This window comes from Pipra filicauda, unplaced genomic scaffold, assembly GCF_003945595.2.
Source record: "Pipra filicauda isolate LSUMZ 115617 unplaced genomic scaffold, ASM394559v2 scaffold305_size881528_pilon, whole genome shotgun sequence".
NCBI classification, from domain to species: Eukaryota; Metazoa; Chordata; class Aves; order Passeriformes; family Pipridae; genus Pipra; species Pipra filicauda.
The window spans coordinates 688,111-713,842 of record NW_024104427.1 but is presented as its reverse complement, the minus strand read 5'-3'; the positions used below and the strand labels follow the sequence as shown (position 1 = coordinate 713,842).

General features: G+C 40.3%; 1 protein-coding gene across 1 annotated transcript; it reads left to right on the top strand.

Moving 5' to 3' along the window:
* The first annotated feature begins 1,470 nt into the window (after positions 1-1,470).
* NELFA (negative elongation factor complex member A) lies at positions 1,471-25,427 on the top strand. The gene is made up of 11 exons (XM_027715554.2): positions 1,471-2,039; positions 9,118-9,289; positions 10,441-10,602; positions 11,508-11,597; positions 13,457-13,587; positions 13,774-13,843; positions 14,683-14,771; positions 15,872-15,983; positions 18,223-18,479; positions 19,556-19,655; positions 21,167-25,427. The coding sequence occupies exons 1-11, from the start codon at positions 1,788-1,790 to the stop codon at positions 21,349-21,351; spliced, it is 1,620 nt and encodes a 539-aa protein (XP_027571355.1). The 5' UTR covers positions 1,471-1,787; the 3' UTR covers positions 21,352-25,427.
* The last annotated feature ends 305 nt before the right edge of the window (positions 25,428-25,732 follow it).

Genomic DNA, 25,732 nt, shown 5'->3' with positions numbered 1-25,732 from the left:
GTTTCGTTTTTAATTTAATCATTTAGCGCAGTCGCTTAGTTACAAATTTTTTTCTGTATAAAATAACAGATAAATAGCTACTTGTGGATAAATAATTCCCCCACAGCTACGTACTGAATTAACATACCAAGATAGAGGTCAACTGAAATTCTGGATGTTTATGTGCTGCACAAACTGCTTCAACTTCTATTTTGCTGTTCTAAAATGTCAGCTCACTTCATACAAAAGGTTTGTCTTAAATCAGATTTGAGTATACATCGATAGTTCCAACTAAATGCACGATTAGCTGTGGAAAAAATTCCCAATGTACTAATATATAGTTTATTCACATAGAAACTCTTTGCTTTAAAACACTTCCACACTGACAGAAGTCATAAGCACCTAAGAGCTGCAGACACTCAGCATTTTGGACATTACTTAAAAGTCAAAACAAGTACAAAATATAACACTCCACGATGCCATATTTGGATTTGATATTAGGAAAACTCTCTTCACTGAAAGAGTGGTTAAGCATCAGAACAGGCTGTCCAGGGAAGTGGTGGAATCACCATCCCTGGAAGTGTCTAAAAAACGTGTAGATGTGGCACTTATGGACATGGTTTAGTGGTGGGGTTGGCAGCGCTGGGTTAGTGGTTGGACTCGATGATCTCAAGAGATCTTTTTCAACCTTAAGGATTCTGTGATTCTTTATTGAAGAAAAATAAAGCACCTCGGCAACAACTGGTCTGCTCTCATAGAGAATCAGGTTGTAGGCGACATCCTTGAAACGAAGAATGTTGTAAAGAAAATGTTTTCATTCAAAAATTTAGGGAAAGAGAGAAGGTGAATTTGCTACGCACTCCTACAACTCCTGTACTTTGATTTCAACCAGAAAGACACCAAATTGAAACGTTTATGCTGCACTTGAAAAACTCCGGGTCTTCCGGGATTTAGGCAACTGATTTTCATATTTAAATAACAATGAATCGAATCGCTGGGGAATACGACTGTATGCACACCAACCCTAATTTCTGAGTGCCTACCCCTAGTGCTGCAGACACTGAGGTAACCTCCTACATCGCTGAAGCACCCAGCACACAAAACTCTGGGGAAAATCGTGAGGGAGACAGCTTCTGTCAAATCGCAGCACCACGGCGGGGCTTCCCCGCCTGGCCGGAGCTGGGCTTGGCGAGCGGGGCGGACGGCGCCTGAAGCGCACATGGCGGCGGTCTGAGGCACTTTAAGGGGCCCTTAACGCTAATAAGCTACCGGCGGTGCTGGGTGGGAACACGGTCCGGCCATAGGAAGGGCAGGAGGGCGCTAAGGGAGCGGGTGACCCGCCCTCGGGGCCATGTGGGAAGGAGACGTGGTGCTCCGCCAAAAGCTGTGCTGGGAGGCGCGGTGGTCGGCCCGGCTCCGGGGGGGAGCCCTGCTTCCGAGCCCCGCCGTCCTGCCCCGCGGTGGTTCGGCGTCCCGCTCCCGGTTCTCGAGGCCCTGGAGAGCCCCGGAGGAGTCGGGGCGGGCTGTGAGGGACAATGAGAGGCTGACAGAAGAGCTTCTCTGCGGTGAGGCGGCGCCATCTTGCAGTACGGAAGAAAAGCCGCGGTGGGCGCCATTTTGCATCTGCCCGAGGAATGGAGGAGCCTCGCTATTTTCTGCCTGGTGGGCGCCGCCATTTTAGGTTACGGCAGAGCCTCCGCCTTTCGTAGCGCAACCTCATTGGGCGCCGCCATTTTGGCTTACGAACAGGACGGCGACCCGCAGGGGTCCTCACCCCCTCCCTTCCTCCCTTTAGGTGCCTTCATAAAATGCCCGTCGAGAATCCCCTCTTTTTTCGCCCCGCTCCCAAGATGGCGTCGATGCGGGAGAGCGACACCGGCCTGTGGCTGCACAACAAACTGGGCTCCACGGACGAGCTGTGGGCGCCGCCGAGCATCGCCTCGCTGCTCACGGCCTCGGTCATCGACAACATCCGCCTCTGCTTCCACGGCCTCTCCTCGGCCGTCAAGCTCAAGCTGCTCCTGGGGATGCTGCACCTGCCCCGGCGGGCGGTGGATGAGGTGAGAGCCCGGCGGGAGCCGCAGCGAAGCGCGGCGCGGGTGTGTGTGAGGAGGAAAAGAGATCGGAGATGGCATGAAGGGGCAGCGGCGCCAGCACCGCTTCCCCCGCCCGCCCTTTTCTGTCCACACGGAGGCTGCGGGGAGGGGACACCCCGGGCTCCCCCACAGACCCTGGGGGACGAAGCCGAGCGGCCGCTGCCCCTCACGGGCAGGGCTGTGTGGTGGGGCTGGTCCCCACAGCCATCCCCGCCTCTCCCCTGCAGACTTTCTCGGACGAGGAGGGGGAGGACTCGCTGTGAGGGGAAGCGCTGAGATTGCCCGTGATAAAGGAGAGAGTGGAGTGGGAGCTTTGCTGCTGCTCCTCCTCCTCTTCCTGCGCTTTGGGGACTCCCTGGCTGGCATTAGTCTTTTAGAAGCAGTTTGGACGTGCGAGCCATCGTGTGCCTCCACAGGGTTGTGTTTTAGGACACTTTTGGGTGCTTTTTGGGGGAGAGAGCTATTCTGAGGCAGTGGTTGTTGTAGGGCTAGGACAGAAAGGCGAGATCGTTTAGGAGCTTCCTTCACTCCTTCCTTAGCACTGGCAGCTGTGTAGGTGTCACAAGTCGAACATCTCGGCTTTAAGAAGGACAGCAGCAAGTGCTGAAACTTTGAGAGTGGAAGATCTGGGGTCTGCACTGAACCGGGCTCTTCCCCACCCTCTTGGAGCCAGGGTTTTCTTGAGGAAAATTGCCATGCTTTTTATTTGCTTCTCTTCACCTTTCTGGGAACAGCTGGTGCTTTCCTTTACTCTCCCACCCCAGCTAATAAACTGGCTGGCTCGAGTCTGAGCTGGCCCTGCAACCTTATTCCCTTGGCCCTGGACCATACCTGGCTTATTCTTACCTATTGATGTTTGGTGCAATATCTGGAGAACGATTAGAAATCTTAAGTTTGTTCAGCCAGATTCGAGGAATTCCCCTCCTACTTCCATCGTGTAAGGTGTCAGTTCCTGGTAACAACCATGGAAGCAGTGTGTAGTTAGTCCTCCCCTTGTGCAGGGTATTCTCAGCTGTGCTTGCACCAGTCTCTTTCTTGGCTAGGACACAGCTGCTGCTTAGGCTTTATACACATATATACTAGACAGGGTGTGGTATCTAAGTTGGATTATTGTATGCTCAGCTTTTGTGCACTTCTAAGCTGAAAGTGGACAAGCATCACCTTTAAGCAATAATTTAGTGTACATCGGTGCTTGTCTTGCCACGTGCATCTGAGTGGTTGTTCACTTTGTTACACTGGTGTCAATTTAAAAAAATTCTTGTTTGGCACGTAAATGCTGATTTTTTAATTTTCTTTTTTTAAACACGATATTAATGTCCAGTGCATAAGCTGTCACCCTTGTGTGTGACAAATGAGGCTGTATTTTGGACAAACAAAATAACCAAGGCCAGAAAGGGGGGATGGGAGGTCGTGTGAACTCGTGAGTTAGCAAAATTGTTCTGAAGTAAGTGTGAAAATCCAAGTAGCCTGGAAGAAATGAGTAATGCAGTATTTAGAAAAGGCTATCAAATTAGTGGTGGTTTTAGATTGAAAAGAGCTTCAAAAAGCTTAGGGACCTTCATAAATAACACTCATGCCAATTGTTTGAGGGAGCAGCATTCAAGCAATCTGAAATAATTTGTTGAAATGCTACAAGAGTGTTCACTGGGTGGGTAGAAAACCCCCACGTTTTAAACCAATTCTGAGGAGGATGGATCTGTGCTTTTGTTAGCTGTGGAGATAAGGTGTGTTAAGGTAGTTGCTGTGCCTTTTAGTGTATCCTTTAAGCGGTCAGAATGTTCCAAATACAAAGCTCTTGTTACTGCTGTAACAAAATATTGTGGAATTTTTCAGTTTGGTAGAGTTCACAAATTCAATAACAAATTTCATCCTTCGTTGTAAACAGATCATGCTTGATTGAGATCTACCTGTAGCATCTTAATTATTTCAGGGATGTGACTTCCTTTTTTTTTTCTTAAACTGGAAGGAAAGGCTTTAAAAAGTGGTTAAAAATGGAAAAACTCATGAGTCAGAAACCCTTAACATCGCTAGTAGGCCTGCTATTATCATTATAGACTTCCTTCTATAGGTGGTAAAAATAGCTGATGTAACAAACTGCTGACAGAAAGGGATGTTGTCTTATCAGACACTCATCATTTGTGGTGAATTTGCTAAAATAGTTGCATTTGTGGAGATTTGTTACATAACTTACTGTTAAGATTTTTTGATATCTTAACTGGCATTGAGTGTCTTGCCTATGATACCCAGAAAACAGAGAGATAGGTTTGTGTTCAGTGTGGATCTGCAGCAGCCCCTACTCAATGTCTTGTGGAGTGCTGGACGTGGTGTCTTCCTGCCAGCAGAAGTGCACCAGGACAGGGTACCTGTAGCTGCCTGTAAATTAATTTAGGCATTTGGAAATCACTCCCATATCTGAAAGTGATTAAACTTAACTGTGAGAGTACTTAATGAATCTCTTTGGAAAGTCACATGTGTGCCTTCCCTGCCATGTGCCAGTGTGTATCGATCATGTGCAAGAAGCACTAAGCTGGCATTTGGAAGCTTAATTGTATTGGAAAATATATTGCATCAGCTTTATAAAGCTTTGGGAACCTCGACAGTGGGTACAGAATATGTTAAATGTTCCCCTCTCTAGATAACAGATTCGTCTCGGTTGTTTCTCCTTAAACTCTTTTTGGAGTTTGTTTGTTTTCTTTATGATAGCAGTTTCACCAAGGCTTAGGATAACATGGAAACCATTTGTGAGAAGACATTTGAGTAGAAAGTGATGTGGAAATCAAGGAAACTGTGGTGGTATTTGGTTTAGAAGGGATTTAATTCCTGCTGGTCCTTTCTAAATCTCTGTGAAAGCTTCAGTCTAGACAAGTGAATCTTCAATGAGCTCTCTTGAAAGCTCAGTCCTTCACTTAAGTGGTTTTTTTCCTCATATGTAATATCTCTCGATTTTCATAATGTTTTCATTCAACACTACAAATATTATATAGATTTAAGTGACTTAATCCTCGTAATACTCCTGTGGGATAGGTAATAAACCTCATTTTTTTTTATCATGCTGGGAACCTCATTACTGTGCGTTTGTTCCTGCTGACTAGTAAGAATAATTGGCTCTCATTTTCATCCTAAGCTGTGTTTTGTAGGCAGTTATCAAAAATACCCTTTCCCACTGTAATTCTCTGGGCAGAACTTGGGAACTCCTGAATCTCACAGCCTCCCAGCTTTTCAGCTGCTAAATTTTTTTCTAGATAATTGCACTTATTTGAAATGATGCCTAAAGCTCAGTCTAGTGCTGACCAGAGTTTCAGTTGTGAATTTGGCAGAACAGTTACTTCTGTTTATTTTGTATATTATAGTCTTGTTAACCTGATTCACAATGGCAAATGCAAGTTTTTTCTTTCTGTGCCAGTGTTTAATTTGTTTGTTCAGGGTTAGACTGTGATGTTACAACCAAGTTTGGAATCAGGACTGTGCTTCTATGCTTTCTGAATTATCCTGAGAGGAAGATCCTACCCCAGCAGGGGCCTGCCCTTTTATTACAGTAGCTGCAAGAGAGCAAAAGTCAAAACTGTTTATTCCTTCTGGCTTATGTGAACCAGGAGTCATCTACTCATGGAAGTGGGAATTGTGGAGTACTGGTGCAAAGGAGTCAGAGGGCACATGACACTTGCCTTTCCCTGTGTTCAGAACAGACAGGCTGCTCTGCATCTTTTTGGCCTGCACTTACTGTTCTTAATTATTCTGTGATGTAATATAGTATATTTTAACCTAATAGCACTCTTGGCCACTTCTACTCTTTTTCATGATTAAAATGCAAACCAAATACCATAGTGATACTCGATCCATCCTTGTTTTGTACTGTGTAAATATTAATACTGTACTTTCAATCCAGTGCTTTTAGTTTAATGAAAATGCTCTATAATAATAATACAGATACCTATTAAATATCACCTCTATGGCCCCTGAAAGATTAAAACTTGATTTTGTTGATTAGCCACCTGTTGATGCAGTTGTCTAGATGTATAGTCCCATATATTAATTTGGGCATAATATAAAGCAAATGAACGGGAATTCTTTGCAAGAAGTCATATCAGAACCCTCATGTTATGCCTTACTAGTAACATTTCCTTTTTTACTCCTTCCCACAGTCCTGTTTGTGTATTCTTCCTGCACAGCCATTATTAATCTGCCTTTGTTCCCAGACATTTTCCATCCTACCTGATCCTTTTTTGCTAGATATTTCGAGTCCTGCCCTTTGCTTTTTCTTGTGTGCCAGCAGGCTGAGAAAAATACTTGAGATGCTTAAGTTTCAGATGAGAAAAATGCCAGAACATGTTGCATCAGATCTTGACATTCATGCTTAACAAGATGCTGGTTGGAGCTAAAGGGAGTTTTACTGACCCAGTGTTGCAATCTTAGACAATTAAGAGTTTGGGATTATGGCTGTGCTCTATAAAGTGACCCAAAAACTGTCTGTAGGATTCCCTGTTATTTTAAGTTTCATTTCAGGCATTCTCAAACCACAAATGAAGTATATTTTTTTCAGCTGCCAGTTGAACAGTGAAGTGGGAACATGTATTTAAGTTGCCATTTGAAGACAAACCTGAGTCAAAACTTGAATCCAGGCTTGTTAAATGCAAACCCCTATTCAGGCAAGGTCTCTGGTTAGCTCACAGTACGAGTTAATGTGCTTTGCTTCCTTGTGCGTGACAGTGACTGTTCTTCCATCACATTCTTTCTGCCTTGAGGCCTTGTGATAATGTTATTTGCCCAGTGCAAGGAAAACAAGTTGTTTCTGGGCTCCTTTCTTGAAGGAACCAAAGGCTTGTATAGTGGTGGGTTGTGGCATAAATAGGTTGCCTGAACTTTAATCCTGAGAACAGTGGGGATGCAACATGCCCAGACAAGAGCTCTTAGGAACTTACACGGTATAGGCATGTAGCTCTGTGAATTTTTGGTATAAAGAGGAGTTTTGTGAAGCAGGTATGAAGGGTAAACTGTGAGGATACAGGAGACATCTTTCTTCTAGCTATTGCCTGAGTTTGCTTTGATGGAGCAAATCACATTCTGTGCACTTACCTGCATTACTGGTTTCCAGATAAAAACTTATAAAAGCTATAAATGCGTTAGCTCTCATGGCATCTTTTAGGTTTTCGGGTGTTTTGTATAAATCACTCCCTTGATTCCTGAAGGATGGATAGGAGAATAAAAGACTTTGTTCTGATAGTGTTCACAGACATCCTTCTCTTCTGTAGAAGTGACTTTCGATGAGATGTTTAGGTTAGAGAGAATGAGAAATCTGTGTGGAGGTTATGGTGGGCTTACATTTACTGAAAAAGAAATGAGCAGTGGAGGATAGTGAAGATTAGGACTTCAGAGGTGGATTCTTTCCACTGGGTGCGCGTCAGTTAAATTGGACAACGCATTAAACAGTGTGTGGTCCTGGTTATGTGCTCAGTTTAACCCAAAGCAAATCAGTGGCAACTGGCTCATGTTGAGTCTCCTTCTTGCTCCACTGTTTTTGTGGTTCTGGTGTTTGTGTGTCTGCAGTCAGGCACACCAATGAACTGGTTGAGCATAAAGCTGGAGAGATGCTGGTTTTCTGTCGGATGAACTGATGCTGTTCGTTTCACAAGCACGTTACTGTGAGCCTTGGAACATGCAGGGGGTGAAGGACAAACAGGGTCTATAGTGGACTTGTAAACCCTTCCAAAGTGAGAGGCCAATAACATTGTGTGGGTGAAAGGAATTGAGAAATGTTGGTATTTGTTTGCTTCTGAGTTTAAAAGTGGATGAGGGGAATGGGGAGCAGAGGTTTAACTTTTTCTTAAAGTTGTATGAGTAGAATAAGCTTATTTGATTAAATGTTCTCATATAAAAAAAAGACTGGCTTTAAATAAAGGGAAAGGAATACAGCATAAAGGTGAAGATGAGTTTCTTGTCCTCCTGTGTTCAGAAGCATGTACACTGTAACTAAGCTGTATGTGCCACAATGGGTTGTGAAAAATAAAAATTCACATATTTCCTTATACTTGCTTGTACATTCTTCAATGTTAATATCATACAGATAGAGTATGTTTAACTACTTTATGTAATTTTACCATTATGTTTTGTGGCTTGATAGACATGCAGTACATCTCGAACATCTTAGTTCTCTGATGCTAATGCTGTAATGCTTACATGAAAACGTACTTAGTTAAAAAAGCAAGTGTTCAGTCTTTAAGGGTTTCAGCTTACCTGTGAATGAAGTGAACCACTCATTTAAGAGATTCACTGTGTAGACCCTGACTGTAGTCACCTTGATATTAATTTCATAGTGCCAACAGACATGTCAATTAGTAATTAAAAAAACTACTGTGACAATGAGACTTTTTAAATTCATCTTATGCATTACTTAGCATTTTTCAAGATAGGTGCATAAAGAAAATTAACTTTTCTGACTATAGAAACTCTGGGTAGATGGAAAATCTTTGTACTTTTGACATAATAGAGTCCTGTGTTTATTTATGTAATACATAATTTTTGTCAAACAGTACAGTTTTGATTAGTCTGAAGCACATTATTTTGAGGGCTTAATTATGATGCAGATACGGTCTGTCTGCTTAATTATACTGTAGCTCAGCAAGGGGCACATCTTCATTTAGATGCCTGTTTAAATAACTTGTATTCTAGGTGATATTCTTATCACTGAATAGAAGGTGTGGGTACACTGGGAGTATGAGTGTAGAACATAAGGAGATGGTAATTTAAGAATTTGACCTGCTGCTTTTAGTAAAAATGTTCAGTGCTAAACAAAGCTTTGTGCTGCCAAAAGCTCAAAACAAACTGGAGTAAGATTGGCTGAAAGCACTAGAAAAAAATTGCTTTGATTCATTCTTTACTTAATTGTAGAGTTAATGTATAACTTTGTGGAAACAATCTCCCTCTTCCCTTCCCCAGTAGTAAAACATTGTGCATGTTTATGCTAGTGTCTTTTTAAAATAAATCCAACTATAACCTGTTTAAAACTGTTTCCAATTGGTTGATTTTCTTTTTCTTTTTTTGTTAGATGAAAGGGGCACTGACTGAAATTATCCAGCTCGCTACCTTGGATTCAGACCCCTGGGTCTTAATGGTAGCTGATATTTTAAAATCCTTTCCAGATACTGGCTCCCTTAACCTTGATCTTGAAGAACAGAATCCCAATGTTCAAGATATTTTAGGAGAGCTTAGAGAGAAAGGTAAGCCCTTCCTGTTGGTGAAAATTGCAGAAATATGGTGCCTTTTTTCAAGAACAACCTGTCATTTCATCTGCAGTCTTGCTATCTTAACAGTAGAGGTACCAGGACAAGCAGCATGTCTTGTCTCTGAACCACCACAGTTTATGACATGGAATGTTACTGGACTGGGAACTGTGATATTTGAGGAATGGTAACTTCCTAAAATGTCTTTTCACGCATCATCAGAATTTACATGTCAGGTATTGCCCTGGGTCTTAGTGCAAGGCAACACACAAATTAATGTGGATTCATTAGTGTCAGACAGGCTGTGTGTGCACTGATGGGTAACAACTGAGTGACTGCAATAATTAGAGGGTTTTCTATTTTGCTGTCTCATGTCCTAGTACTGAAGAAGACAGTAAGTCCCTGTTTTTCTTGTGTGGACAGCGTCGTGTGTGTGGAAGGACCCTGTTGCACTAGGCAGGTGGGCTGCCTCTGCTGGAAGTCCTGTGGGCAACAGGTGATAGGTGCTGGAGGGGAGACTGACCTCAGGAAGAGTTATGCTGCCAGTGTCCAAATAGCTGCAGATTGCCCAGCAGCTGAAAATGTGGGTCCAGGCACTTGCACAGTTGCTGCTTCAAGCAGTGGAGTAAATGGTGATGCAAAACTACTCATACTTCAGTGGGTTTATTTCAGCACACTGCCTAGAAAAAGCCCTCAGGCATAAATGGGCAGACATGATTTTGGATTTGGGATTGCAGCAGAACAATAATAAAATGACTTGGAGGTGGAAACGTTTTCTTATTTTAAACAAACAATCATTTGTCTGTTCACACTTGATTTGGACTTTATTCAGTAGTTTCCTTTTCATGTGTAATTTTTAAGGACTCTGAGATGCAGTAATTTTATCTTTTTTGACAGTAGTAGAATATTTAAGATTCCTGTAATTTGCCTAGGTATAGTTAACATGGAAGCTTTTATGAAGCTAATGTGAAAAACAAACATCCTAATAACTGGTTACACACTGTGTAATAATTGGAACTAAATTACTCTTGGTGTTTAAACAAGTAATCTAAAATTTAAAACCACCTGTACAGTCTAGTTGTAAAATGTTTTGTAATTAGCTGTCAAGAGGTGCTAATACCCATGTACTGTGTTAACTCTTTATGCAGTAAGTGAATGTGAAACTTCAGCTATGTTGCCGTTGGAATGCCAATACTTAAACAAAAATGCCTTGACAACACTAGCTGGGCCACTTACTCCCCCAGTGAAACACTTCCAGCTGAAAAGGAAGCCTAAAAGTGCCACTCTCAGAGCTGAACTCTTGCAGAAGTGTAAGTAGTATTAAGATTGTGTAGCAAATTGAATGGTGAAAGGAAAATTTATCTTCAGTCTTATTCTCCAACATGGTGATATACATTAAAAATTTCTGTTACAAGAGTTTTGGTTAAATTTTTCTTTTCTGGACTGATGTGTGGAGAGCAGGTGCAAGTCATCTCGGCCATGATTACATTAAAATTCTAATCTTAATTTAAATGCTGTTCAGATTTCAAGGCATACAAAGAGCTGTGGCTTTTTAAAGCACAGATGAGTTCTCTCAGGGGTATATTTAACATGTGAGGACTTGTGAGGGACAGCGTTGGTTAAAGCTTCTGAAACAAAAGTAAAATGAGAACCCAGTTTTATTTTGCCGTGTGTTTTTGCAACAGGGAGCAAGAGCTGCTAATTAATGTTTTCCTTTTGCTCAGTATTGGCTATACAGGGTGTGAAAGCCAAACAGGTTTTCACTAAAAAAAGGCAGCATATGTGTACATGGAGGTAGGTATTGGTCGCTGGTTGAACTGAGTGATCTTAAAATAGCTTACTGTAGCTGCTGTTCTGTTGCAGCAACTTGCTACTTTCTTGCGTGTGACTTGAGCAGTTGATCTGGTTAAATACAAGATTTGTAACTTTTTATGATGTTATCTGTAGCTTAGACAATTAACTCAATAGAGATTGAAATTATTTTATTTTGGTAATCTCTTTTAGCTTAGATCACCTTGTCAGTTGCATAGTCATTGATTTTGCATTTTCTCCAAATACTGTGTTAACTTCACATAAATGACCTGGATTTTAATTAAAGTATAATTCTTTCTTTGTTGCTATTCCCCTCTCTTTATGTATTAGTTAACGTTTTTATAAGAAGCAATGTGTTTTTTCAACACAGGTTCTGTAATAACTAAAGCTTTTTTCTTTTTAGCAACAGAAACTGCACAACAGCTCAAGAAGACTGCAGGAGTGCCTTTCCATGCCAAAGGCAGAGGACTGGTCAAAAAGATAGATACAACAAGTATGGCTCACTTCCATCACTTTTCAGAAAGAAAATCTGATAAAACGGCCTTGATGAAGAATAAAATTACCATCTGTTTTTTTACAAAAACTTAATTATTTTTGAAGCAAAGAATTTTTCCCTTTCTGCCTCCCTCTCTCCTGATATTTAAATATTTCTGACATGTCAGAAAGAACAAGAGTGTGGAGGTTTTTTTAAATGGCAAGTATATCTGCCATGCTTCTAAAATGTATGCAGCCAGATCATGCCTGTAGACTTTGGTAGGAATTTAATTTGCATCACTCCAGGAATAACTCCTGACTAAGCCATGTTGCTCCAAAAGGGAGCTGAGTGGATCACAGTAGTCTGCTGTGCTCTTTGAAGTGCTGTGAACTAGACTGAAACTATATTGCATTTGTAGAATTCTGTCTGGAGAAAGAAGGGGGACAGTGTGTTTTCTGCAGCCAAGGCTGTGCAGTGACTTCTATTTAATGGACATGACAGACATTTATAATGATTCTTCAGCTTTGTATTAAGAGATTTCAACTGTTTGCTGAAGTTTCCCAACTCCTGAATTTTTCAAATAAGTTTTTGACTAGAAGCAAGAGGAGAACTCAAAATTAGTTACATACTTTAAATCACTGCACAGGCCACCACATCACTTTTCTGGCCACCAATGTGATGCTGAGGTGTGAAACTTTGAGTGATTTCTTGGTTTTGTGGGTAGAAGCTATGAAGTACTTTGTGTCAATGCTATTTAAGATGTGGCTTTGAGGACCAAAGTTTGGCCTCACGTTCATGCAGGAAATGCATAAAGTCTGGTTGTAATTTGAACTAAAAGTTGTCCCAGTATAGAAAATGACCATTAGTTCTTGGCATTCTGTTTAGCTGTTGAACTGATAAAACCAGGTTTTAGACATGGCCTTTGGAGCCAGGTGGTCTCTAGAAATAGGAGTTGGGCACCAGCTGAGGTTTGCTCTGCTCTGCTGGAATTTACTCACATGAGTCACAGAGTTGTCCTGTGGTGAAAGGGTTTTCAGTACAACATGTAGAGGGATACAGTCTCTAACATCAAACTAAGGTTCTGTGTTTATCGTCAACTTAAAGAGTATGATGAGACTTTCAGGAGGCTCAAAGACCTGATAGATAATATATATGTGTCCCTAATTTTTTGGTAGGTAAAAGAATGCTGTATTTAGCAGTAGCATTAAGTGTGAGGTAAAGGGCAGCAGTGTAGAGTTGGGGGGAAAACAGCTGCTTACAAGGGTAGCTGATTCTGCTGAGACTGACTGAGACAGCAGGTGTTCTCTTTGCACCGTAGACCCAAATTGGGTCCTCACTTCTTGTGCAAACAGCAGCTCTAGAATTTCAAACCCCTGTATGAAGCACTCGTTTACCTTTTCACTAGACATGAGCCCTTAGCCCTGCAAAAGCTTGGCTGAGAATCTTTGATTAAATACAGTTTTACCAAGTAACCAGATCGTGAAATTCAAAGAGCAACTTTGGCAATAATTGGATTCAAAACATTTAAGTCCTATACCATTTTATGTGTTCAGAGTTTATTTTTTACAAGTAAGGAAAGCATCAATGAGTGTAGGAAAAGTCGATTTTGCTATGAGTGCACCCATTTGAATACTTCAAGTAGAACAGGGTTGCAAGCATTAGCCTAGAGATTGGCTCTTACTCCTTCTTTGAAGGGTAAAACCTAATCTGACGTCTGAGGGACATGCAGTGTGTTATAGACAGTTCCACATTATAAACATTTGAAGTTAAAGGGGAGGTAGGGAATGCATTAAGAAGGGAAAAAGCTGAAAAACTCGAATATGGTTTTTGTAACTAAATGTGTGTATCAGTTGTTGCTTTTTTTGATCTTCCCTAAGCACCACTCAAAGGAATACCAAAACAAGCTCCATTCAGGAGTACTTCAGCACCAAGTGTATTTAGTCCTTCTGGAAACAGAACTCCTATTCCTCCTTCAAGAACACCTTTGCGCAAAGAAAGGGGAGTAAAGGTGGGTGCGCTCATTCTTGGGCTCTTGGTTTTTTTTTTTGCTCAGTTCTCCTTCCTCGTCTAAAGTGAGTTTCTGGTGCTGTTTTGAATTAAATATCAATATATTAAAGAAAAAGAGCTAAGGACGATATTTAAACTACATACATTTAACAGTGGTTATTAAGTTCTTTATAGTCTTTCTTTTTAGCTTCTAGATATCTCTGAGCTGGATATGGTTGGTGCTGGCCGTGAAGCAAAGAGAAGAAGAAAGACATTAGGTTGGTACAGCATTCTTCTTACAAAGGCTGTCAATATGCCTGCAAACAGGATCTAGATTTGCAGTGCCATTTTGTTCTCAATTTGGTAAAACTTAACCGAAGCTAAACTTTAAAGACCAGGAGGATGATGTGAACCAACCCAGAAATGTTTTAGGGGAAGATTTTCATTTGTTTTATTTCAGTGCTCCCATTCCTCTTGCCTTGTGCCCAGTAACTCAGTCATGGAAAGGATTGAGCTAGTCATCCATTGTGCATTGGGCAACCCAGAGGTGTGTGAGTGGCTTCAGTACTGGAATTGTTCTGAGATATTCTGCTTACTTCTACTGGCTGTAGAAGTAAATTAATTGAAAGTAACATTGAAAAAACTTGGAGCACTCTTCAAAATTCTGGCTGAGAGATCTTAGCAAGTGAACAGTATGCACTATCATGCTTTTAAGTCAAGTGGCAGTGCAGTGCTCTACTTAACCATATCAAGAAGATGCACTAGTCAGTATATCTGTTCCAAAACAACCTTTTTGTATTTTTCACAAAAAAAAAAAACCTCAGCAAAACCATATTTGGAATTAAGTTGTTGCTTGGGCTTTCATTCTTTCTAATGTCAAAAAATTAGCCAGTTCTGCCTAATCACTCAGTTACTGTATCTGGTACATTGTGGTTCAGTACATTATTGGTTTGATTATAAAATTGTATATGGAGATTATCTATTTCAGCATATACCTCTCTAATCGTGTTTTAGCAGACTTTGAGAAATGCATTTTTATATCTTTGTTTAAAAAGTATATTTAATTCAGTATTTCAGAAAACTTTCTTGAACTGACTTCTGTTTTTTTACGCAATAGATACAGAAGTTGTGGAAAAACAAGCCAAAGAAGAAACAGTAGTAGAAAATGCTACCCCAGATTATGCTGCTGGCCTTGTGTCTACACAGGTAAAACCAAGCAATCAAACAAAAACCAACTAGTAAAAAAAAACCCCAAAACCAAACCATGATGCATGCTACTCTAAACCAACTAAACACTGTAATGATATTTTACTCTTTAAACGTGCCTCTTTATATAAAAATCTTTACATAATTTTTTCACCCAAAAAGAGCAAACCTGTTGCTAGAAGTACTTCAGTAAGGGAGGGGGGAAGAGTTGTGTGTAGGCTGTTTTCCTCCTGTTTCAGGTATGGTACGGTATAGAAACTGTCATGCAACTTTCTCTCTGTCAGGACATAGGTTTTAAAAGAATTCTATGTCCTGCCCCCACTTCTGAGTTAGAAACACATGCCAAAAAACAGTATACAGGCAGATATTGCTAGGCCAGAGTCAGCAGTGAAGGTCATTGCCTATCTTTCTGCAGAATGCTCAGAGTATCTTTCTTTTAGCAAGCTCCACATTTTACAGAATGCCCATCATTTATCCAGTAAGGCTACCTTAAATTATCTGTGTGCTAGACATGTTCCCCCAAAACTTCTTTCCTCTTCTTTCCTTTTGTTTATAAGGCTGGATTGGACAGTGAAGATCCTGATAGAGATACTGTACTATATATGCAGTGTCATGTATAGTTAAGTACAAAGTGTGGCTTTCTTTGGCTTGATCTTACATGGCATCCGTTGTGTTGCTGTTCACTGCCTTTTTCCGTGGGAACAAGGTTTTTTACCTGAGCTGTTCACTGCTGCCTTCTGCTTGCTTATGTCCCAGAGGCCTTTGTGTTCTCTTGCTGATACTCTAGTAGGTCTTCTGCCCATGGATGAACACAGATTTCTGCTTACTAATAGTGAAGAGCATGTTTGCCCAGGCAGAAGGTCACTTAATTCTATAGAGTGATTCTTCACAGAGTACCATCTGCACAAATTTCCAGTGTCTGAAGTGGAAAGTTAGCATTGAACAGGTCGTTAGGTAGGACTCCTAACAGAGGAGGCAGTAATTGAGTTCCCAAAAGGAATATTGTAATAAAACTAATGTTGAAATTGTGTTTAAAATTCAGAAACAGCACGCGAAATATATAGTGTGGCTTTAACACTTTATTTTCATTCTTTTTGTAGAAACTTGGCTCATTGAACAATGAGCCTGCACTACCTTCTACAAGTTATTTACCTGCTACCCCCAGCGTGGTGCCATCTTCCTCCTATATCCCAAGCTCTGAAACACAGCCAGGTAACAGACACATTTTTGCTCTTTGGACCTACTACCTCCAACTCTGTACAGTTTTGCTGTCTAGCTGCTATTTTATTTATAAACCTACTGTCCCTCTAGCGAAACTCCACCTTAGAAGTATAAAAATCCATTGGAAGAACCCAACCTTTGGGTTTGAAGTAACCAGACGTGTCATTTAACCTAAATAAAGAATGTAATTGTTGGCTTTAAGTCTTAAAATGACTGCTAGTTAAGTAAGTAAAACGATTTACTGATTTGGTTTTTTTCTTACTCTGTAATAGAAAATCCAGCTTTTTTAATCCCTAAAGAGACAGCAGTAATAAACATAAGTCTGGAGTATATATTCCATACAAACATTCATATGCTAGCACTTAGAGAACAGTTGCTTTCAAGAGTCAGATTTATTTCTAGAGGCAAGTGCACGTTAGCTTTCACACAGTCTAGGATTAAGCCATCCATTTTCCTTTTACCTTTGTAGAACAGTCTGATGGATAATAGCTGCGATATTATCTGTGAGCTCCTGCATATTTTGAAAAAGTGCTATGTTACTTTCAATTCTAGGAAATTGCCGATAGTAAAAAATAGTTTGTACAAATCCTTTATTTCTACACGTCTTATTTTTAACCCACTTGGTTTTACTTTTCCGTCCCTGCTGTGTGTAAAGTCTTAAAGGAGTGTATTAATTTGCACTCACAGATGTGCATGACTGAGATTCATTACCAGGTCTGGTTGTTAACAGAGAACCAGCATTTCAGTTTAATACATTAATTTTACTTTTGCTTGTGAGCTGTGGGATGTTGGTCGCTACAGAAAAATGTGTATGCAAACCCCAGTCATTTCACTTGGCCTCTGAACAGTTTAGAATCTCTCTGAAGGTCCATGCACAGCTTTCTCTGGCAGAAAATTGGCATCTCTAGGAGGAACACAGCCAAGAGCACATCAGTGTGTCAGCAGCTAGTACTATTTTCCAGAGTGTTGGCATTGTGTTCAACAGCAGGGAAAGTCTAGTTTAAAATTCCCTGTTGTCTGTTCTCTATTTTTATTTTAGGAGTATAGAATATTTAGCTTTTCTTATGGACAAGGAATATAAAACTGCTCCCTTGATATAAGATGCACACAGAAGATCCACAGATTTGGTCTCATATAATCTGAGGCTCCATAATTAAGCCCTGTTACTTTATGCAAGTCAGTTATTATGACAAGAGAAGAAGCTGGTAATCAAACAGTACAAAATTAAGGAGTAACTAATTGGTACAAATGTTTGTCCTCTCAGTTGTTCACTGTCCCCTTTCACATCCACTGGATAATAGTCATACTGTTAAAGCAATGCCGTGTCTGTGCTGAGATGGAGAACTGTAAACCTCTCATTCTCTGAAATCTGATCTGAAGGGTGTCAGCGTAGCTCTCATCGATACCTGCCTTAGAGTCTGCTGTGAACACAGTGTGAACAGGTCAGATTAAACCCCATGGGGTTTGGGACGGGTGCTTAAGCAGCTGTGCCTGTGTCTAAGAGCTGCAAAAGAATGTAACTGGTGAGTGTCCACTGGATAGTTACCATTGGCTGTGATCAAGCTACTGAGATTTCCTAAGTTCCCTCTACCTGCAGCCAGGTTTGGAATAGTAGCTTCCTTAGTGCAGGTGAATGGATCAACTTTGAGAAAGAACGGAGTTAAGACTTGTCGATATTGTGTGGTTTTAATGCTCTTAGCAGTTAGTGTTTAAATAACGAGTGATTTGTGAAGACTACATTTAATTCTGGCATCTCTTTAAGTATATTTGTATTTTCAGTGTCTGTTACTGGCTGAGGCTTAGTTACTGTTCCTTTGAAAGCTGTTGCTACATTAGATAAAAACTGCTGGAATATTTTTGGTTTTGCTTCTGCATAACAGTACAGCAATAGTCCTGGTAGGATCAGAGTACAGTTGTTACAGCAATATAAGCTAAGCAGTAAATAAAGCAGTTTCAATTTAATAAGTCTGATATCCATTAAACATAAAATTTGATACTAAATATAGTGTAATCCATATTGGACAGCTAATTACTCTGTTGTCTAATTATTGCTAAAGGTAATCGAGTGGAAAAAGCATTAGCTCTTAAATTCTTCATGTGGATATTAGCATATTGAATCGTGGTGCTAAAATGGAATAATCAGAATTTTTAGGGTTTTTTTAAAGGCCATTGGTAATGCTAATCCCTATTTGTGGATTATGTTTTTAATTATCCTGATTGGTTTTTGCAGCTGGCTCTTCACGAGAGGCCTTGCAGACTAACAGACAGACTGAAGAGCCTGCAGCTCCCAATGCTACTACAACTCTTCCTGCACAGTTCAAGCAAAGAACACCCATGTACAACAGTAACTCTAATCCACCTGCAGCTACACCTACCTCACCCCTCACACCCACCACGCCTCCTGCCATCTCCCCTGCGGCACAAGCACCACAAGTGGCCCCCCAAACTCAGCAACAGCCACCACCGAAGAAAAGCCTCTCTCTCACAGTAAGTAAAACCAGGTTCTTTTTGACTGATGCTTTTGATGTAGGTTGGAAAACGCCAATTTTTATTATTGATCTCATTTACTATGTTGGCAGTTCCTGGTCTTTGGATCATGGAGTGGTCGAGGCTGCTTTTTTATTACCAAAGATAATGTGAATGTTTTGTGGGTTTTTTTTAGCATCGCTGTTTTAATGTTAATCACAACATTTTTAGTTGTATAGTGTTAATGTCGCAGTAAGATGTTTTTATTTACTTCTATTTGTAATGGAAAATAATGTTGTTTTACTCATTAAAAAGAATTCTGGGAGAAAGGTGTATTTCCAGGAGAGCTGTTGCCCAACCAGTTTTACATAATGTAAGCTGCTTAAAAGGATCTTGTCACTGCTGTGGTAGGAGAAAATATATCAATAGATTATTCTAAGATGAAAACCTTTATTTCTGTTCTCGTCACTCCGCATTGCAAATTTTTCAAAGCCTGAGGGTGGGGAGGAAACTAAACTCAACAGCTATTATATGTCCTGAGGCATCTTATTCCTGGTATGTGGATATATATTATATGCATGCTTGAAGGTCAGTAGGTAACTAATTCAAGATGGAACTGATCTGAAGACTTTGCTAAGCACATCTGTAAGCCTGGCTTGCAAGGTCTGAACTTTAAGAAGCTGAGTGAATTTTTTTTTACAGTATCTCTACTTCATTTATTAAAGAAAAAAGAAAATTCTCTGAAATGACTGCAAACCTGGGTTTGTCGGACCGTAGAGGAAGCATTGTGTTTTTTTTCTTTTTTCCTATGCCATAAAGGCCACAAAATTGATAATGTAAACATTAAGTCTCTCACATGTTTCTGTAACTATTTAAAGGTGGAGGTTTTTTTTCCACTTTCAGAATTCAGTTGTCACTGCTGGAAGTATTAGGGGCAAGTATTAAAAAAGAGGAGGAAGCCTTGATGTTAAGGGGCTTTTTTTTTGTTTACTTTTTGTAGGTCCTACCAACTTCACCATATTCTTTTATGCTTATTAATGTGGTCCCTGTTGGCAGTGTCTCTCCACTGGAATTGACATTTGTTGTATCTGTTGCAGAGGGAGCAAATGTATGCTGCACAGGAAATGTTCAAGACTGCAAACAAAGTTACAAGGCCAGAAAAGGCTCTTATACTTGGATTCATGGCAGGATCCAGAGGTATGTACTGAGACTAATTTAGCTTGCTTCTGAATACCCAAATCTGCAACGCACTCACACAGACACATTTAGAAATGCTATACTGTAAGACTTTGCTTTAGGTTTGCCTGTATATGCTGGACTCCTTCCTTTACTGTGGACTGGACATAGTTTTATGGATTATAGTTCTAGCTACCTGGAAGTGGATCTTTTAGGGTCTATTTCCCATAAGTCAAACAGTTTGTCAGAACAGCTGCTGAACACGATATATACATAACTGAACATATTGTAAAATCACAGCTTGGGGTTGAAGGAGAAACAAAGCAACTGGTCAACCTTGAACAGCCTGGTTGGGTCCTGTACACTGTCTAGAAGAGCAGTGAATGTAATTCTTCTGTGGCAAGTCCAGGTACAAGCTGGGAATACAGAACCTCTTGGCTAGCTCCTTGCTTTAGAAGCTAGCAACTGCTGTCTCAGACTTTAGATAACCACTGGGGCAGTGAATCACAGGGAGATAAGCTGTCTCATAGCTGGATCCTGTTATATATTGGCCTTGATAGACCAAAGCTGTTTTACCTACAAGATTATCGGATGTAAAATGAGAAGGGACTTAAGAGTCCTTAAGTGAACTCCATCATCTGCACTAGCTCTGGTTTCTAAATTGGTATTTGAGGGTTCTTATCACTGGAGCCCTGGAGCCTAAATGTGACTCATACATTTAGATTAATGCAATAATCCAAATTAACAAAGATGACCAGGGTAGAGTTACTGTCCTTGGACTTTAAGTTTGGTGTATCTTGCATTAATGATGGTGGTTTTAGTATTAGATGCTACTTTAAATTGCAGTAGGAGAGTGTACTTTCACAGCTACATGAACAGCTTTTTGTAATGTAAGATAAAGTAGTATTTTTGGAAGAGTGTGTGTGTGATATATTCACGCATACAGAAAAGAATATATCAATATGAATTTCTTCAGTAATAACGTCAGCACCTTCTGAAGGTTGGGTAAATAACTGCCGACTGATATTCTTGAACACCATTTGAATACCTTGGAGTGTAACATTTAATATTCTACTGGCATGGAACTGAGTCTGGGACAAGTGGTTTCAGTGAAGCTGTTTTGGCTTTCTGAACAGCTAAAAGTTGTTGAGGCATTTAACTACAAAATGTATCCTAAATAAAATAAGTCTGGTAGTTCAGGTTTACCAACTCCTATTCAAATATAAGCTTCTCTTCTGACTCTCAAGGCAGAGAGAAATGACACTAGCATGTTTTACTCCCCCTTCTGTTATTCTTCCATTTACTTTAGCCTTGGGCTTCATCTTTAGGGGTCTGATTTTGTTATCCTTAAAGCTCAGTCTGTGGAGTATAGAGGGAGGGAGATCTTTGGCTTTATGTTTTGCTCAGTTTGGGGTTTGAGGTTTGTTTTTTGTGTATTGGGTTTTTTAAGCATAAGAACCCCTTTAAGTGCTCTTTAACTTGTCTAATACAGTGTTGAAATGTATAATTTGTTTCTGTTCTTGTTTCTGCAGAGAATCCTTGCCAAGAGCAAGGTGACATCATCCAAATTAAACTCAGTGAGCATACAGAAGATTTACCAAAGGCAGATGGCACGGGCAGCACCACTATGTTGGTTGATACGGTCTTTGAAATGAACTATGCTACTGGTGAATGGACCAGATTCAAGAAGTACAAACCTATAACTAATGTTTCCTAAGAGATGCAGCAACAGCAGACTGGACCAAATCAAGCTTAGAGTCAACCAGCTCATAGTGTATGTCAACTGTACAAAATGGCATTCGTGTGTACATTTCTTATTACCCTCCAGAATAGAAACTGTGGCTCTTCAACCAAACTGGGCTCAGTGAACACAGAAGATGGGGTCAAACTCACTCTTTTTTTTTTTTTTTTATTAATTAATCTTGGGAGAGGGAAAGATGATCTTGATGGGGAGACGTTGTGGTTTGTTTTCCTACAGTTCAAGATGCTGAAAAAGATTACAGATGGGAGCAGTTCACTGCCTAGTGCTGGAAGAGAAGACGACTGCACAGTCCTTCATGGTTTACCATTAACTGAGGGCACAGATCTTTATTGTAAAAAACATTTTCTTTGGCTACATGGGTTCTGTCGTAAGAACAGACATTTGAAGCACCACAAGTCAGTGCTTGATTACTTTGTATTTCAGCTGCAGTATAACTATTGCGGGTGGTATGTCAGTGTCTAAAGGTACCCACTGTATGTTTAGCTTATTTGTGCTTGGGTCATAGGATGAGATTGAGCAGCTTTGCGAACTCGCTATATTGTCAATGTACATGCCCAGCATGTGTTCATCTGTATTTGGCATTATTTGAGATAGAGAGAAACTAAGTATCATAACTTTCTGAAGGAAAAAAACTGTCGAAATTAAAGAAGTAGTGGTGGCTTGTCACTGCCTGGAAGTGACAGCTCTTTGCCATGGAAGTCTTGGGGTTGAAGTCCATCTGAAGCTCTTGCATAGCAAACCCTTTGCACAGCGTAACTTGGATGGGAGGAAGGGAAACCACTCATCTCAAGACCAATTGAAACTTAATTTAGAAATGGCCCTAGAAATGGTTGAGACATACATCTGAGAAGAAGTAGTAGTTTTGTTGTCCTGAGGCAGTGTTAGTTTGTTTGGTTGAACAGTCATAATGTGTTTGATCACCATGCCCTGACCCAAAAAGTTTTGAATGACTGTAGCTGTGGTTCTTACCAGTGTAGTTTTATCAGTATAATCGCTAATGTGGCCACAATTATACTGGCATATAAATGTGCCTTATACTTGTCCCCTGCTAGTAGAAGCACATTTTTATCTTTATAACTGTGTTCACACCACTGGTGTAATCTGGCTTTAATAGTACAAACAAAGCTGGCATTTATTTGAGAGGACTTGTGTACATAAATCAGGATTGCTCCTTGGGAGACTTGGCTTCATCATTTGAAGGAGACTTGGATTCAGCATCTGGTTTCTGCCAGTAGTTGTGTGTGGAGCTGTGCTTGGTTGGGAATGCTGCTTAGAAGGAAGAAATACAAAGATGAGTAGCAGAGTGGTGATGTGGTGCTGAGAAGGTACCTTGGGGCTGACTTAGAGGTTCATGTTGAAGTGGAACTCTTAGGACAAAATGAGGCTTTTTTCTTTTTTTTTTCCTCTAAAAAGAAAGCAGACCAAATCCCATAGGACATTTGTATACTAACAGACATCTTAGAGTCTTGTTTTTTATTGGGGAATTTTTATTGCATTTTAATTTTAGTTTTTCAAGCAAACTATCCAACAGAACAGGGCAAGTATAAATAATAAAAGAACCCCTGTATTCTACAGTGTTTTAAGATGTGACCAAAAGTGTAGATTTCTTAACTTTATTTAAGCAAATATGCAGAATGTTGTAGCTCCTGTGATGGCCAGTTATGTGATGGTAGCTGCTGCCATTAAGGAGTGTTGTGCATGTTTTAGTGTGAAAGTTAATCACATATAACTGTCACATCGGGGCTGTCCTCCACGTAATTACCCCATTTCAGAAACAATGTAGATTGTAATTTTGATTGCAACTTTTCTTTATAAACAGCTAGAAACCAGCCTGACAAGTGAGGATGAGTAGTGAGTTTTAGTTTTTAGGAGTTCAGTAGAATGCTTTATCATGGTTATAACTTATTTGATTTTAGCGTGTTACATGGTAAGGGCTAAGGATAGAATATGAAAATATTCATCTTTTAAAAAGAAAGGTTTAAAGAAAAGTGACATTCCTTTTCTTGTCTGCATTCAGATTTTGAAGCTTTCTTGTGAAGACCAGTTTTCTGTAAACATATATGATACTTGTCTGTCTTGCAGCTTATTTAGCAAGCAGGAACAGTTATCAAATACAGTTTTTAAGAAGGAGCATTTAGGAAATTGGCTTGAGGGGCATGTACTGTCACTGTAAACTGTTGATGAAAGACTTGTGCAACTGTGTCGTAGTCAGGAGCTGCCGTGTGGTGGCTCTTTTGGCTTCCTTGAGAGTAATTGTAGTCCCTCACTAAACTTTCTTGGTGCACAGAAGTCTGTATTTCAGACCTAGGGGTGGAGGCAGTTGCCACTCTCCTCTTCAAGAAGCCCTTCTAGGATGCAGTGGAGTCATCTGAGTGCAGTAGTATGTAGGAAGCTTAACCATGCTGCTGTTTGTATTTGCTGCATAACCCAGTTGGTCTCCAGGCCTGTTTGTCTAAAGTCAGTCATATGCAATAAATGGAAATTTTAAATAGAATTATAGTATATTTTTAATTCTGTTCAGTCATTAGAACAAGACAACACTGCAAAAATAAATTATTTTTTAAAGTGACTTTATGACCCTCAATATCAGAGCATTACTTCAACTTGATCTGTGAATCTAGAAAGTGGTTTTAAATGCCTAAACAAAGGGAAGGTTTTGCAACATCGTTAAAATGATACAGTAAGGAGTAAAACTACATAGAGCTCTTCAGTTCAGCAAATTCAGTCTTCAAATCAGTGTTCTGAAAGTAGGAATGATGCCAGACAAATCAGAAAGGACAACATCAACATTGAAATTCCAATATACTGGACTTGTTGCATACAGAACAAAATCTGACCCTGGAACTTGATATTTTTTGTCTTGAACACTCAGTCACTTCACTCGGATGTGTTCTCTGGAGCTGAGGCTCAGTGTGTGCTGTAAGTTAAACCAAACACTCGTTGACTCTGGAATGACTCGCAGATGCAGCCAGAAGTTGACCATAGAAGTAGTTCTTCAAGCTTTGCTTGTGTCCTTTCCTCTTCCCTTTATCCCAGCATGAAGCTTTAGGAAATAGCAAGCCCAAACTGTTGAGGTTTGAGCTTGAACTGCTCCTCAGCAAGGATGATGTCCCAGTTTCTTTTGCCCTTACTTGTAGAGAAGCCCCTGTCTGTGCAAGCCTAGACATGGTATGAAATAGCTTGTTCGATTTTTAGAGTGTGGAATACTGGAGAAGGAGGCAATGAAAGGGGCTTGTGTTTTCCCTTGTGTTTTCCCTATCCTGGCCAAACTTGGTCTTAGGGGAGAAAGAGCACATATGTGCTTGCCCAGGCTGCTTTAACAACTTCTCCTACAGTTGAAGTGCTGGGTTTCTGTTGGCTCCATTTTCGTTCACGAGTGCTGTGAGGACCAGAAAGAGTAAATGAGTGTAACAAAGAAGCTGAGCCCAAGAAGGATGCTGAGCAAGAGTTCTGATCACACACAGATTCCATCTTAATTGTCACTAGAACATTTTTTTGCTCTCTAGTGCTCTGTAGTTATCTCTATAGAAACCAGTCTAGGCTTAGTACAGTTAACATTGGTATTGGGCCTGTATTTTGTGGGTTAACCTGATTTTGGCTGTTAGCTTTGCCATTTAATCTTTCAGTTCAATACCATAGGATGCAGTGGGGAGGAGCCTTTGGTAGTTACTTGACATCTCCATGTGGAATTGGTCACTTCTCTCGCTGAGTTGTGTCAAAGTGCAGACCACTTGTCCAGATGAAAGAAATCTTGAGACTTTGACACTACACAGTTTAAGGGTGAATCACGTTTTCATAGTAAGATCTGACTGGAAAAAAAAAAGACTAAAAAATGTTAAACCAGAGCCCTCTGGGAATCTGGTGCCTTTAACAAAAACTGTCATTTTGTAAAATGTCACATCTATAGCATAGCCCGTATGTTTTCTATTTTTTTTTTTGTACAGTTGTAAATTCAAAATATTCTGTCTTTGGGTACGTATTTTCAGTGTAATACAGTATGTATAATAAAAAATTTAGATTTTCTAAGGAAATGGACTGACACTCGTCTTAATCAAGTTGTTTATTGTATTGACAGTTGAATCATTTTACCACCAACCTGAGACCAAACGGCCAAATTGCTCAATAATGTGTGTCCTTTTTAGATTTATGTTGCCATTGCCTCTGTAGATGCATTTCAGAGTTGCTATTTCAAAGCTGACCTGTGCTGGTTTTGCTGGTTTAGGATATTTTTGAGTAGGAGATCTACTGAAATGCCGTCTCTTGCTCTCCGTGTGGCTTCACTAAAAGCTGATGAACTTTGGGTGGTGTGTCTGTGGTTGGGTACTGTGCTGAGGCA